The sequence below is a fragment of the Trichosurus vulpecula genome, chromosome 8 (assembly GCF_011100635.1).
Source record: "Trichosurus vulpecula isolate mTriVul1 chromosome 8, mTriVul1.pri, whole genome shotgun sequence".
NCBI classification, from domain to species: domain Eukaryota; kingdom Metazoa; phylum Chordata; class Mammalia; order Diprotodontia; family Phalangeridae; genus Trichosurus; species Trichosurus vulpecula.
In genome coordinates this window covers 181,656,077-181,672,161 of record NC_050580.1, presented here as the reverse complement: position 1 = coordinate 181,672,161, position 16,085 = coordinate 181,656,077, and the positions used below count along the sequence as shown (strand labels likewise).

Genomic DNA, 16,085 nt, shown 5'->3' with positions numbered 1-16,085 from the left:
CGGAAGGTTCTCTTATAAAGGCCTTTTGGTGCTCAAATACGTAAAATGAGATATTCATTTTCACTCCCTTTCCCCCAGCCTCAAATAAAAACATCCCAAATTTACTTTATGTACATCAACATTTCATTATGATCTTTTTACATCAGGTACATTCAGATCTGGCATTTAGGCAGCACTTAACAGTACCTGGCACACAGTAGTCACTTAAATGTTGATTGATTGATTTTGTACTGTATCAATGTCAATTATTCTTTTATTTGTATTACTAAAACACCAAGAAAAATTTCACTATTCCTCTTCCTAATCTACAAAAAATGCATGGTACAGTTTGAGAGGAAAACAACTACAGGCCAGTTAGTTTAATCCATTTATTTTACAGATAAGGAAACTGAGGCACAAAGCACCTGAAAGTCACAAAGCTAAATGAGAACCTACAAGTCCTAATTCCTTAACCGCTGTTTTTCAGCATACATACCTTCCTGAAGCTCCAAAGTCAAAGAGTCTGTCTTTTAAACAAATATCCGTTTAATTTTTACTTGTTTGTGGAAAGAGTTTAAAATGTTCGGTCCCTGACAAGAGCATACAGGAAACTATTCTTCAAAAGGTGTTTTAATGTCATCTCTAAAATGAACCACGTGTTGGTTACAGCTAGCATTTATAGAGTGCCTGAGGTTTGCAAAGCACTGGATGGATGGATGGATGATATATATTTGTGTGTATATGTTGATATTCACAACAGCCCTATAAGGGAGGTGCTATTATAATATATGGTTTATATAAATTTGTATGTAAGGTTAGGAAAACTTTCTACAGTATGTGTAAGATATATATATATATATGTACACCTACACACATATATATGTATGTGTATGTCCCTAATAAAGCAAAACTGAGACAATAAATAAAAATAAGGTGCATGTTTCATATTGAAATGGATACCTAAGAGCCAGCTTAAAGAAATAATAATCCTTATCAATTTGACTAGTTTCAAATTGGAATACAGACTTGACAAACAAATGCCAATGTAATAAGATGTTCACTTATGTATTCATGAGCGAATATACTTCAAATACATGCTGACACAATGACACACAAACAAAAACATATTAAGAGACACATAAATACAAAAATATACCAAAAGCATCTAATCATAGAGTCATATGTATTTCCCAAATTAAATATATACATAAATATGATAACAAAGATGCAAGTGTAAAATAAAATGCACACACATAAATATTAGGACCTACATACTCGGTTGACTATATATACACACTTAAGCCACAATGATCACATATCTAAACAAAGAGATATTCCAGAATTTAAGACTTTATGGATATAGCAATATGTGGCCATACAAGCCAGATAGTTACAATAAGCTAAATGTTCTAAATGCCAACACATCCCCACATCTGTCTGAATACTACTGATCACAAATAAGCAACAGTTCACAATCAAACTGAGTTTAATAAAACAGCACATTCATTATTCAAAATAACACAGGCAAAAGAATAGAATCCAAAGCCAATTTCCTTCCTCATAAGTTTCTCACAGCAAGCAGCAAACTTTGTAGAACTAATAGCACAAGGAAACTGATAACCTCAGGAATGAGCAATAACACTTGCCATAAGAATGGTTACACCGTAACTAGGGTCCACTTTACTGTCAGAAACCACTAGAGAAGAGCAAGGAAGCAAACTAGATTCTTAGTGAAATCGACTATGGAAAACAAGGCACAGTAGGCAACAGAGTTATCATAAATTTCCCTCTTTCTCACTTGGCCCCCTCTTTCCAAGATGGGCTACATTCTTTTCACTTTAAAGGCTCTACTACCACCTGGCTGTGGCACTGCTTCGTGGCTGGGAGAAGCAAAACTGAAAAAATTATTGCTAGGCTCAGCTGCTGTGGGAGAACCCACAAAAAATGGTCTGAACTGGAAGTCTCCATCCCCACTGCCCCAGTTTCGAACTGGCGTCATATCCACAGGAAACTTGGAAGTATTCCCTGGAGAAAAAGAAAGAACAGAACAAAATTTAGATGCTTATTTTCTTGCAGATCTATAAGAATATGTAGATAATAGGCATTCTGTAAATATTGTTGACTAAAACCTAAAACTCAATCCTCTGAGAAGAAAAATATAATCCTCAGAGTGATAACAGAAGATCTATAATCACCTCCAATGTTTATGACACACATTTCTGCTTTTCATTTAGTCATACCTAGCTTCTGATTCCATATCGAAAGTAGTCTGGAAAATTATAGACATGGGTTTGGGGTAGAATTGGAATGTGCTTATGATTATCACAGAATTACAGAGCTGAAGGGAACCCTTACAACTTTCACCTTTTTTCCCCAATGCGGTACCTTGATTATAGTACGTGTTTAATATACTTTTAAATCAAATAACTCATTTTTTCTTAGACGATTCAGGCTTTTATGGTGCTTAGTAATATTCTGAGCATCAGCCCTCAGTGTACAATTCTCTATAGATGACTAAGGAGAGTCAGTTAAAACATACTGCTCACAAGACATACTATACAAGTTTTTGTTTGTTTTAAATATCTAATATAATGTTATATTCTACAATGTACTCATTTCAGAAGAAATGAAATCACTTCTTTAAGTGATATGGGGTGAAGGATATAGTGTTATAAGGCATCAACGTGATGTGAGAAAAGGAGGAAGAGAAAAGAGGGAGCTCTCAGCAAATGGATTCAAATTTTTGGTGAAGTATAAGGCAAGGTACTCAGTGGAGTGCATGGAAAGGGTTGTCATGGGAGGTTTGAGGAAGGATAAAAAGGTTTGCAATAGTTTTAGCTTACAAGTTTTAGCCTATACAAACTAAATATTAACTTTCACCATTCTAACTGTGAAATATTTGTCCAGTGTCCAATGAGTATACACTCTATTGTCACAGCAATGTTTGCATTCTCATTATAAGTAAAACCAAAAGACAAAAGGAAATTGAAGTTAAATGGAAGGATGGCATACCACTTTGGAGAGAAAAATAAGGAAATCTGCAGAATTGACTTTATTATGTATAAAAAAGTAATGAGAGATATTTCATATAACATTTTCAATTAACATGTAACATTCATGTAGTCATTTTCTCTTGCTGTGCTCATGATAAGCATAAGCAAAAACGACTACCATGAAGATAATTGTAGCTTACACCCTAACAACCATTGTAGAGAGTGAAGAGATAAAGAAATTCTACAAAGAACCTGATAAATCTTCTAAATTAAATCATGTTAATATTCAATGACTTCAATGCAAAGATGAGCATGAAAAAGATGGAGAAAAATACAATGGAAAATATGGTTTGAGTTTCAGAAACAAAAGAAACTAACAGTACGTAGACTACACAGAAACCTCATGCCTAGACATCATACTTTATTCAACAGTAGAGTTGGAAGGTGCTAGAATGGTACAGGCAATGTATATTATGGTATAGACAATGGAACAGACAAAAAGACAATGACATTTACTATCTCTAAAAAGAGAGAATAACAACTTATTGCCAATGTGAGAATCATTTCTGTACTAGCTGCCCATGTACAATGAGACCAATGACTTCTTAGAACAAAAACCAAAATAAAAATCAAAAGAATAAAAATGGGAAGAAAAGACAGCATGCAACTAGAATCATTTCAGTCTATACAACTTTTCAAAGATACTGACACTGAAAAATGGGAAATATTACACCAAACTGACTACCACCATATCTTATGAAAGTTTAACCAATGTAAAGAAATTGCCTTTGAGGAACAGCTAAATGAAACTAGAAACCAATTAGGCTAACAAAAACTTGATCTCCCTGTTAAACAGAAAGAGAGCAGCAAAAGACAAATCCATTTTAATTGATTTTTTTTTGCAGGGGGAAAGGCAGGACAATTGGTGTTAGGTGACTTGCTCAAGGTGACACAGCTAGTAAATGTGTCAAGTGTCTGAGGCCAGATTTAAACTCAGGTACTCCTAACTCCAGGGCCGATGCTATACTTACTGCGCCACCTAGCTGCCCCAGCAAATCCATTTTAAACTATAAACTCATTTAAACTCTTATGAAAGAGGATGGTAGAAGATTATAAACAGTCTGATCTCATAAACCAGTGGAAAGACATGACAAAAAACTCAGCATGAGAACTAATTAAACCATATTACCTAAGAGTATTTAATAATAAAGCTAGGAAAAATAACAAACAGGTGTAAAATGGAAAAGATCTGTCAAGATTTCTACCAAAAACTATTCTCTCCATCAGTGTTAGTAAAGCCATCATATTAGTACACACGATTCTTGCTTTATGTAAATTCACATTAAACAAATTTGACTTTACATAAAGAATTCTAAATGAAATTTCAGCCAACCACGACAAAGTCTAAGTGCAGTAGGTGGGGAAGAGGTAATACATGTCATGCCTACATTAACTTTACTGGACAGTACTGTGCATACTTTATCATTAACTTTACCTTTAATTTCACAATTCTGTTTATTATCACATTACAGCATTTAATATGTCTGCATTTGAGTACATTTTATGACCTATATAAAAGTATTATTTTGTGTATACCTTTGTTATATAGGCTAAATGAAGTGGATGGGTAAGGGCAAATTGTATCCCTAACCATAAATCCAACACTGACTCTGACTCCAACTTTAACCCTAATCCTAACCCTCTGCCTCCAACTCTAACCCTAAATTTGCCTCATTTGCATTATGTAAAAATTGCTTTACACAAAGGTCTAGGAACATTCCAGTAAAGCAAGAACTGTCTGTACTCTTAACACCACAATTGCCAATGTATTTTATAAGGGATTAGAAATGGCATTAAAGAAAACAAAAATGGAGATCAGATAGAATATGAGCAGAAGTGGCTGTGCCAGAAGTGATACAATTAAAGAAAGGACTCTCAAGACACCTGAAAGAGGAGAAGATAACAATTGGGAGGGAAAAAAAGCATAAATGTAGCAGCTTCCCCAAAAAAATGAAATGACAATCCATATTCCACATACTAGAGTGGATCTCAAGTGATATCAGGACACCTAGAGGGAAAGCCTTAAGGACATTAGGTAAACCCCATGTGGAGGATTTAAAAAAGGGCACAGACAAGGATGAGAAGGTGTGAATGAATTGAGATCCGCACCACTGGAGGAAATAACCACACTCATAAGAATTCAGATCCATTGAAGTACTATAAAATATTAGGCTAACTTTACATGTATAGGAGACTTGCCACAAAGCCCAGTCCTTAAAAATATGCACAGAGTACCACTGTTGCGATTTCCTACAAGGAAGAGGTTAGAGACCTTTCTTCCAGAAGATTTGTGTTAATGTGTAAGTGCCTTAGAAGAAACTTTGAAGAATAAGAAGACATTCTGTAACTGGTTCCTGCCATTAACCACATAGTACAGAGGGGACTCTTGATTGGCTACAGCTGTAGATCCAGAACCAGGTGGGCATTCAAAAGGCATTGGAGAAGTCCTTCTTCTCTTGATCTAACCTCTTTTCAGCTGGCTTCTTCCAGCTATTAGAGCTCCAGTGAAAGATAACACTAACAGGTAAGAGACTGGGCCCTCCCCCATCTGAGACTGACACAACACAAATATTGGCCTTAGTTCTTTGCCCCAGTTCTTGACCACTTGTTGGAGGCTATATAACCTCATGAGTTCTGAAAGATCAGGAGATCAAGCTCCCAAAGATCTAGAAGTCAAAGTCCACACTGAGTTTTTCAGCAATCCCAGCACTGGAGCCCTGAGAAAGAAGGAGAGATCTTTGGAACCCAGTCCAAAAGTAGCTGAGATGAACTCTCGTAAATCAGTGATGTCACACTTGAATATGAACTTGGTGAGACCAAGAGGAAAGTATGCCTCTCAAGGTGTTGAGGGAAATTGTTTATACTTCTGTTCTTGTTGTATCTTCGAAATAAATAGCCCTTTGTAAAAACTAATTGATGAGAATTGGTTAAATGGAAATGGGGCACTAGTCACTGGTGGCTAATAGTATGGGGTACAGCCCCAGAATGGGAGCCTGAGTTGAGTATTAGAGAAGAGGCCATTTAACTCTTAGAATCCTAAGAGGAGAAATGTAGCCAGACTTAATCTGGGAGAGTGAAGCCAAAGAGCTATTCGCAATATGCATAGCACTTTTCTATGCTTAAGTATGTAATGCTCCCACACAGCTAGCTAGAGCTACTCAATAAATTATATTGCCTACCTCAGAGAAGGCTATATGTAAGGAAAATGTGAACCAAACACTACCTTACTACTCCAAAGAAATCTGACCAGCTACAGAAGTGAACTCTTAAATTAAGCTAGCCTTTCTCTCTCTCTCTCTCTCCCTCTCTCTCTGTATGTACATACATATAACATATATATATACACACACATATATATATGTGTGTATGTATATCATAGCAAAGTTCCATCAGACAATATCACTTATCAGACAGTATAAAAGAATACAAGAAGAGACCTGAGTTCTACTTCTAGTTCTGTTCGTAAAATTTCTAGAAAGAGGGAAGTACAATTATAGTGTCAATTACATTGGCTGTTTTATAATGAAGAAAGTAAAATGACCTACTTGTCCATCTTATATAACTGCTGGTTTAAAGGCTAAGTATTGCTTATCCCTTATTGCCCTTTTTACCGAATTTCTTACTGCCCTTACCTGTTGGGAAGCCAAAAGCAGCTGGCTGAGAAATCACGGATGGCTCCAGAACTCCTTCATGGTTGGCAAAGGCAATGTTTCGTAACCTAAGGCTATCATAGAGACCCTGAAGTTTCTGATATTGGCGATTGCGCTCCATGAGTTTCTCAGAGATGTCACTGAACTTTTTCTTATACTCCTCCAACACTTTCTTCATAGAGGTGACTTCCCCTTTCATAGAAGTCAGCTCCACATCCTTACTCTGGATCTGCTGAGTGTATACCTTCTCCATCTGTTTCAGATGGCCTTCAGCCTTGCTGAAATTATATTCTTGATAAAGACGCTCTTGATGCACCTATTCAGAATGAGAAAAGGAAAAGTTATTAAAGTAAAGAATGAAAATTTTACCATCTTCAGTATGTTGTAAAAGTTTGCACAAGTGACAGAGAAATAAATGAATGCACAAAGGAAAGAAAGATATCAAGATAATAACTTTAACCTCCAGAACTAAGTTAAGGCATAGTTATTCTCTCAATAACTCTAACCTTGGCCAATGTCATATTTTTCCCTAGTTGTCGCTTTTTGAAAAAGCAGATGATCCTATTTTTCTTTGAAAATTTTTTCATTAATAACTTGTATTTCAATATACCATAAAAATCCCCAGAATATTTCTAGTTGCTTCCAGTTGAATCCCCCTCAATGTGCAATCTCTGAAGACAGTTAAGTAAAACAACTTAAAAAGATGATAGCAATTGATAGTATCAGTGAGTTAGTACCAATATCTCCCAATGTTTTCCAGCTGAGTTATATTGCCATTCAAAGTTTTCTTTATTTATTATAGGAATTGTGTGTATTGCTCTTTGGGTTCTGCTTTTTTTCACTCTATCACTTCATACCAATCTTTTTCTACTTCTATGAACTCTTTATATTCACCATCTCTTATGGTATAATATTAATCCATTAAGTTCACATGCCTCAATTTGTTCATTCAGTCTTCAATTCCTAGATACACAATTTATTTCTAATTTTTTAGTAGTAAAAATTGAATTATTAGGTATACTTCAGGGACAGCTAGGTGGCGCAGTGAGTAGAGCACTGACCCTGGAGTCAGGAGGACCTGAATTCAAATCCAGCTTCAGACACTTGACACACTTAATAGTTGTGTGACCTTGGGCAAGTCACTTAACCCCAACTGCCTTCCCTTCTCCCCTCCAGAAACAAAAAACACAATAAAGAAAAATAAAAGGAATACTGCACACAGATAGGTCTTTCCTTGTCAATAACCCTGTTGGGGTATAAACTCAATAATAGGATCACAGGGTTAAAGGGCATGGACAATTTTCTAATTTTTCTTGCATGATTTCATAATCTTTTTGGAAATTGTTAGGTCAATTCACAGTTCCACCAGCAATGAAATACTAAAATTATATTTTTGTAGCTCCAGTAACACTAAATTTTGCTATCTTTGCCAATCTAATACATGGAGTAATACTTCAGGACTGTTTCAATTTGTGTTTCTCTCATTAATAACAATCTTGAATTTCAATAGGGTTATTTTTAGTTTGTTTTCCTTCTTTGTTCATATTCATTAATCACTTATTAATTGGGAAATGATATTTAATATTATATGTGCCAATTCTACATGTCAGACTTTTATCAAAGATAAAGATAAATATCAAAGATAAAGATAAAGATAAAAGATAAAGATCTTTTCCTAGTGCTTATCTTTTCTTTTTGTCACTAGTGAATTCATTTATTTGTACAAAAGCTTTTTATTTTATAGAAAAATGATTTAGTATTTTATATAATTTTCTATGTTTTGATTGGCTACAAAGTCATCCCCAAGCCATACTTATGAGAGGTATAACCTTCCATTCTCCTCTCATTTTTTAATAGTGACTAAAAAGTCACTAAATATAAAAATATTTAAATATAAAATATAAAATTTAAATATTAAATAAATATTAAAATAAATATTAAAAATTTAAATATAAAAATTTAAAAATTTAAAATTAAAAATTTAAAAATTTAAATATAAAAATATTTAAATATAAAATATAAAATTTAAATATTAAATAAATATTAAAATAAATATTAAAAATTTAAATATAAAATATAAAAATATTTAGTTCACTTATTCATTTTTAGTTTATTAAGTTAAAGGGTATAAAACATAATGAATATGATTTTGGCAAAAGATATACCTGCTTTTTTATGAACCAAACTAGTTAAGTATGGAGATATTCATCACCAGCGAGTAGGCTAGCTACTAGACGATGAATTCTTTGGCCATAGCGACACATGAAATAAGAAAAAAACAAAAGAGCCCATAGTCCTATGTGGCCCCTTACCCTTCTTCCACAGTGATGATGGCAGAAAAGAGGGCCAACGTTGCTAAGAATCACAGATTTTTTTAGACTGTCTAAAATATTATCTTCACTATTAGCATTCTAAGTATGAGATCTTAGTGCAGAAACCAATGAATGGGCTGAGTACTAAAAGAAGTGAATCACGTCAACAACGACATGTTTACTATAAATGAAATCAGAAGACAAAAGTAAGTTGTAGTTAAATGGAAAGATAATTCAACAAGTTCTCCTTGTAGTGGCCGATAAAGGAGCTGACAGAGGTTATGTTATGTATCCAAAGGCAAGAGAAATATTTCATAGGATACTTGGTCATTTTGTCTTGCAGTATTCATGATAAGCACAAGTAAAAAGACCATCAGGAAGATAATAGCAGCTTATGCACCAAAATCTATTGCACAGAACAAGGATGGAGATAAATCCTAAGAAGGACTTATTAAGACCTTTCAGACTAAATGAACATATTCTCTAATACACAGTATCCTTAACGTAAAGGTGAGGCATGGAGAAGAAGGAGAAAAATATGCTCTAAAACATGGTTCAAAAGTAAGAAACCCAAGCCCAAAGATACAGATGTTACACATTGTGCCTTATGCCTATATATTAATGAATATTTTCTTCAAGAAGAAAATTATTTACTTCTAGACATGATAAAACACCTAATAAAATCACCATAAACAATGAAAGGCACTATATTCCAACAGGAAATGACTAGTTAATGTACGTGGGAGTAATTGGCAAATCAGCTGCCTATGTATATAATCAGACCACTGACATATTAGAACAACATCAAAATCAATGCCAAATTAGAAGACTGAAAATTAGACAACATGGCATGGAATTGAGGCAATTCTAATGTTATGTTTTAAAAATCTGTTGAAGCTGGAAAGTGGGAAATATACAAAGAAACAGACATCTAAATAGACTAACATAATTTCCTAAAGCAGTTCATTGGCTCATGGATTCATACATCCATTACTGGAAGAGGCCTCGGAGGACAGTCAGAGACCAACGCCTTCATTTAGAGATGAAGAACTTGATTTCTCTACCAAGCAGAGAGCTATCAGTAAAGGACAGCATCTAGTGAAGAATATAAACTTGTTTGCAAAATCTTGCAGAAAAAAAAACCTCGAGAAAGACAGGGTAAAATTATGAGCAATACCATCTTAAAAACAATAAGATGCAATGTTGTGAAAAATTAGTTTATAGAAGCTTGGAATAAGAACCAATTAAGCCAGATCATCTCCTAAAACAATAAAGGATCAAATTAGAAGGATGAACACAAACAAATCGAAAAGATATGTTAAGATTTCCACAACAAATGAGTTTTTCCATAAAAGACAGTTGTACCTCCACATTTTGGACTCTTAACATTTCAATCCCCAAAGTACTTTATGAAGAAATAGAAATGACCCTAAAGAAAACCAAGATCAGAAAAGGAACTGGACCCAAGTATATACAAAGAAGGTCTGAGCTAGAAGCAACAGAATTTTCAGAATGTTGAAGTATTGATTCTCAAGATATCTGACAAAAAAGAAGATACTAAATGATTAGAAAAAAACATGGACCTCATAACTAAAAAAAGGCAATCAATATCCAAAGCTACCATGGCAAAGACTATTCTCATTTCTATATTTCCCATCATCAAATATTTAAAGTTTTTTAATCTCATTCAAGAATCATATTTTCCCATGATAAAGTATGCTCAATTTTGCAGGATAGCCACTGATTGAAAGCCAAGTTCTCTTGTTTTTAGCATATTTCATGCTATTCTTTTCCTTTGTTCCTTGTCCTTAGTAGAGAGTTGCATAATTCTCTCTGTGTGTGTGTGTGTGTGTGTGTGTGTGTGTGTGAACTGCTTCCTCCTAGCTACTTATAAGACTCTCTCCTTAAATATAAAGCTCCACCACTTGAAAACTACTTTCCTGGGTGAGGTGAACTTTTATTTCAAAAGGATATCAACAGAAAAGAACCCTATGGATTTACACTTGGTCCTTTGTTTCCACTATTTTCAGTAAATAGCAATAATTTATTGGAAGATGGTATTTTAGGTGAGAAGCAGTGTATTGTAGTCCATGGAGAGCAAGCCTCTGTTCTGTGAAGCCTGGATTCGGTCAAAAGGCTGCTTGAGGCCACAGGTTCCCCACCCCTACCTCTAAGCCAAAAGGATCTGGTTCCAAGCCCCAATAAGGACACATACAATAACCCTGGGCAAGTCACTTATCCTCTCATTGTTCATGGCAACACTATGACAATGTGCCAACCTTCATTAGTAAACAAGCTTCCTCACCTAGGACTTCCCTTTAAAGGATGAAATTACAGATTCATTCCTTGTGGTATTCAAACTATATTTTTCTGAGAGACCAACAATTCTAAGATTGTCTCACCAAGCTTTCATCTCCATTTCTGTGGTTTTTATTTTTTTGGGGTGGGGGGGTGTCTTGCTCAGGGTCACATATTTAGTAAGTGTCTGAAGCTGCAGTCCTCCTGACTCCAGGGTCCATGTGTGGTGCTAGAGAAATCAGTTATTGCTAAGGAGAACCCTGCCCCCAGCCCCTAACTAAAACACCCCAGTTTGCATAAGAAAAACAGACTTAGTTCGGGCCATTTGGCGTTCAGTGGGTGTCCCTGGGCCCTGTGACTGTTCTGGAGAGTGTGGACTAGTTGGCCAGGGAAGGGGCCTGATGCTCTAACAATCTCTTTATGTTTCCTGAGCGGGCTGAGAGATGTCTCTTTCTTGTGTCAACAAACCCAGCTGGAGCATCCCTTGGTCTGCCTATGGCCTTGAAGGATGAAGGCCTCAGCCCCAGACATTCTCTTTAATTATGTGACTGTTCCTTATTCTTATCTTGTGAGTCATGTTGTGGGAGGTAAATGGCAAATTGGACAGAGATCCTGAGTTGTAATTCAGTTGACACTTTGTCAGCTGTCTGATATGCTGTACTTACAATCTATTCAGGAGGTTCCTCTTCATGTATCATGATCATGAAAGTGAAATAACAAACACTTGCTGAGTCTGCTAAAATAACATATGTAAATTTCAAGAGATAATTAACCACTGCACCTTGATCTTTTGTATAAATTCGACTTCTCCACCCCAACTCATGGCCATTCTGATTTGGGTTGAACCCCGAATGGCCGCCGGCTAATAAATTCTCCATTTAAAACTTATACTCTGTGGTGTGTCTCACTCGCTCTTGGTATAATACATGCCCTATCCATTGTGCTACCTAGCTGCCACCCCCCCTTTTTTTAAAGAAATCTTGTCTCCCATCCTTGCCTTCTTTGATTTTGTTCTAACGTTTGTTCTTCTACCTTGGCTTTTTTTGTTTGTTCTTCCATTCTACTCCTACTGGTGCGTTTGCCAGCCTCAAATCTCTCTCCACTCTAGTCCATTCTCCATTCTGCCACGAAAATGATTTTCCTAATGTCATCGCTCTACTTGATAAACTCCAGTGGCTTCCTATTGCCTCCAGAAGTAAATACAAAATGCTCTGTTGGGCTTTCAAAGCCCTTCATAACCTAGCCCTCTCCTAACATCCCAGTCTTCTTATACCTTACTCCGTAACATGTATTCTACCCAGTGGTACTGGCCTCCTGACTATTCCACAAACAAGCTACTCCATCTCTCAGCTCCAGGCATTCTCCCTTTGCCAGGAACATTATTCCTCCTCTGAGCTGACTACTGACCTGCCTAGCTTCCTTTAAATCTCAACTAAAATCATACCCTCTACAGAAAGTCCTCCCTACTTTCTCTTTATTCCAATGCTTTCACTCTGTTAATTATTTCCTATTTATCCTGTGTATAGCTAACTTTGTATATATCTGCCTGCATGTTGTCTCCCCCATTAGAGTCCAAGCTTTTTGACAGCAGGGACTATCTTTTGCCTCTTTTTGTATTTCCTAGTGCTTTCACAGTGCCCAGCACATAGTAGCACTGAATAAATGTTTACTGAATTGAACTGAATCAAAAAGTCCACTCATTTATTGACATTTTCCACTGTCTTTTCTATTTTGTCATTACCATGTTCATTTTCCCCAATTCTTGGGCTAGGGATCCTATTTCCTGTCTTATACAGAGATACCAGCTCTTCCTTTATATCTCTTATTGTGATTCTAAACTGCTCTGAAGTTTCCTTTACTCTGTTAACCCTTCTAGAAGTGAAACTGTTGCTCCATCCTTCTGGAAATTTCTCCTTGCCTTCTTTTACTTCATAGCATTTATTCATTTTTTGCTTACTTTTATCTTCTTTTTTCGTTGTTCATCTTCCTCCTAGGTTCTCTCTATAAGAGCTTCTTTCTTTTCCTCTGTCTTAACTGTTGTTATTCCTTTACTGTATGTGGTGGTAGCTTTGTTTTTGCTTTGAGCTGGTATAGAAGAGCTGGACTTAAGAGACCACTCACTCTACCATCTTGACAGAAATTAAGCTTTCCTTTTCTATGGCAAGTTCATAGAAACCAGATTTGTACTTGAACAACTTTTAAATATCTCAGCACAACTCAAAGGCATTCTCTGCTTTTTGTTGTTGTTGTTCAGTCATGTCTGACTCTTTGTGGCCCCATATGTGGTTTTCTTGGCAAAAGATAATGGAGTTGTTTGCCATTTCCAGCTCATTGCTGCTATTATCAATCTTTGACCAATATCCAGTGGAACATATACGCAATCAGGTAGACCACCTTTACAATTAGGATTTTGCCCTAGAGTGATCTGCTTTAAGATGCAGTTCCAGAAAACCTCTGCAATCTAAAGTAGGAACTGCTTGACATAAGAAGTAGTAATACATAGTCATGCAACTTGTCTTTTTCTGTGCCTTAGCATCCCTTTCGTAAAAATGCAGTTACAGTGTTACCTAACTCATAGGATCTATCATGATTTCTGATCTTCAAGGTTAACTTAATTTGCTTAAATTTCATAATTCAACAATGTGGAATCACAGATCCAGGGAGCTTTATTATAATTCTAAATAATCAGGCCATTTTTCCTTACTGATCCTCTTTTGTCCCTGAAGAATCTTTGTCCCACCATTATCCTAATTTTTAAAATCACAGGATAATCCCAGACTCTTTTACATCGCATATTTATTATTACAGATTTACCAGATTTCATTCACCCCTACTAAGAGAATAAATAATACATTATTCCTTTTCAATTACATTATACCAGTATATGATAGTGATGTTATTTCTTATTGTTATAAAATGTGCAAACATAATCACAAAAGCAACTTCTGGATAGTTCTAATCCAAATACATATATAGTACATAACGTGCTCAAAAATATATAGTAACATTTCAAAAAATTAGAGTCCTCAAAAAGTTCATGATTTAAACAAATAAGAAGAAACACATATATTAGCAAACAAGAAAGTGCCCACAGATAGCTCAAGGCACAATCTCTATAAAGGTGGAGTAACAGCCACAACTTACCTGATATGTCCAGAAGGCCAGCGCTCGGGAGCTAATGTCCAAAACAATTTCTGGTCTCAACCCTGCCAACACCATGGCTTTGTATTCCTCTGTGGGACTGAGCTCTGTCCGAACAATGTCTAGCTTACCAGAAAGGGTACTATTGCAGGCAGGGCAGACAGCTGGAGACCGACTGAACTCACCACTGCCATGCTGGTCACAGAAGATGTGTGAGCAAGCAGTTACCCATGCATAGCCAGAGAGCCTGATGCGACACTTCCGATAATTACAGAGCAACATGTCTTCACATATAGACATTTCAGTAGTAACAATGATTCCCTCTCTCAGGCTCCAAAATGCTGAAGGGAATTAATTCTAAGGAAGGATCAAATGAGATATGCAGTTAAACTTTAAAGTCAGGAAAATGGAAGAATGACTAAGACTAACAAGTCTTTAGCACTTTTTTGGCAGTCAACATCAATTGACTTTCCTCTGTCCGCAGACAGTAGCTCCCTTGCCAAGTCTTATAATGGGAAGCACATTGAACTGAAAGATAAGAGACTGGGTTCTGCCCCAATTACCCTTGTGTTTTTTAATGTCTCTTTTAACAGTCCTGGCCTCAGTTTCTTCACCTATAAAATACGGACTAGAAGATCTCTGCTCCCTTTTATTTCTACTGGTCTGTGATTTTATCACAAAAACATAGATTTAGAGCTTGAAAGAACTTTAGGGACTATCTAATTTTCATTAATCCCCAATTTTTAAAATGAGGAAACCAACAGGTTAAGTAATTTGCCCAGGGCCATACAAGTGGTAAGTAGCAGAAGTGGGATTCTAACCCAGGTACTCTGACACCAAATCCAACACTTCCTTTTTTTATTTTTGAGTAGCTGGGTAACACAGCTGGGTCTGGTGTCAAGAAGACCTGAGTTCAAATTCTGCCTCAGACACTTATTTGGCCCTAGGCAAGTCATTTATCCTCTCCCTCTGCTTCCCTAGCTGTAAAATGAGAATAATAGCACCTACTTCACAGGGTTCCTGTGAGGATCAAAGGAGCTATTTTGCACAGTGCCTGACACAGAGCTGGCACTTAATAAATGCTTGTTCCCTTCCCTTCCAGCTTTATCATGCCATGAGAAACCAATAATTTTATCCAGGAGACACACATACACTGAGGCCCAGCAACTACACTGATGTTTAGTAGCAGAATTGAAAGTAGCCTTGCTGGTTTTTGACTGACATGGCTGGTATTTTATCCCAAAGCTAAATACTACTTATCCATGAGTCTTAAAGTCTAGTTCTCTTAGTTTTTATACGGCAATCCAACTGAGCACTAGACACCCAACCCCCATCCACATCACTAGCTGCAACACCACACTGACTGAGATGGGTTGTTTGGTATTGCCTTTTCCCCCCCCGCAAAGAAATTGGTAAATTTTGCCAGAAAGTCATGCTTGGTTTAAAGTTACTGGCAACAAGCATGTCCTCCCACGCAAAGGACCTCACCATCTGGTAGAGTCCCGTGGGAGCTACTGGGACGTGACGCGTCCTACTGGCTGGGTCACTGTAAGCAGGTAGCTCAGTTTTCACCTCAGTTTATAAAACACGGTACAGTGGAAGGGCCGGAGGGCCCGGGTTCAATCGAATCCACCCTTCGCGCTGACTACCTG

General features: G+C 36.4%; 1 protein-coding gene across 1 annotated transcript; it reads right to left on the bottom strand.

The window, feature by feature from the left end:
- Nucleotides 1-1,449: 1,449 nt before the first annotated feature.
- CCNB1IP1 (cyclin B1 interacting protein 1) lies at nucleotides 1,450-14,784 on the bottom strand. Its single transcript, XM_036736802.1, has 3 exons — nucleotides 14,437-14,784; nucleotides 6,665-6,998; nucleotides 1,450-2,004 (listed from the first exon to the last, which is right to left on the bottom strand). The coding sequence occupies exons 1-3, from the start codon at nucleotides 14,731-14,733 to the stop codon at nucleotides 1,802-1,804; spliced, it is 834 nt and encodes a 277-aa protein (XP_036592697.1). The 5' UTR covers nucleotides 14,734-14,784; the 3' UTR covers nucleotides 1,450-1,801.
- Nucleotides 14,785-16,085: the final 1,301 nt, after the last annotated feature.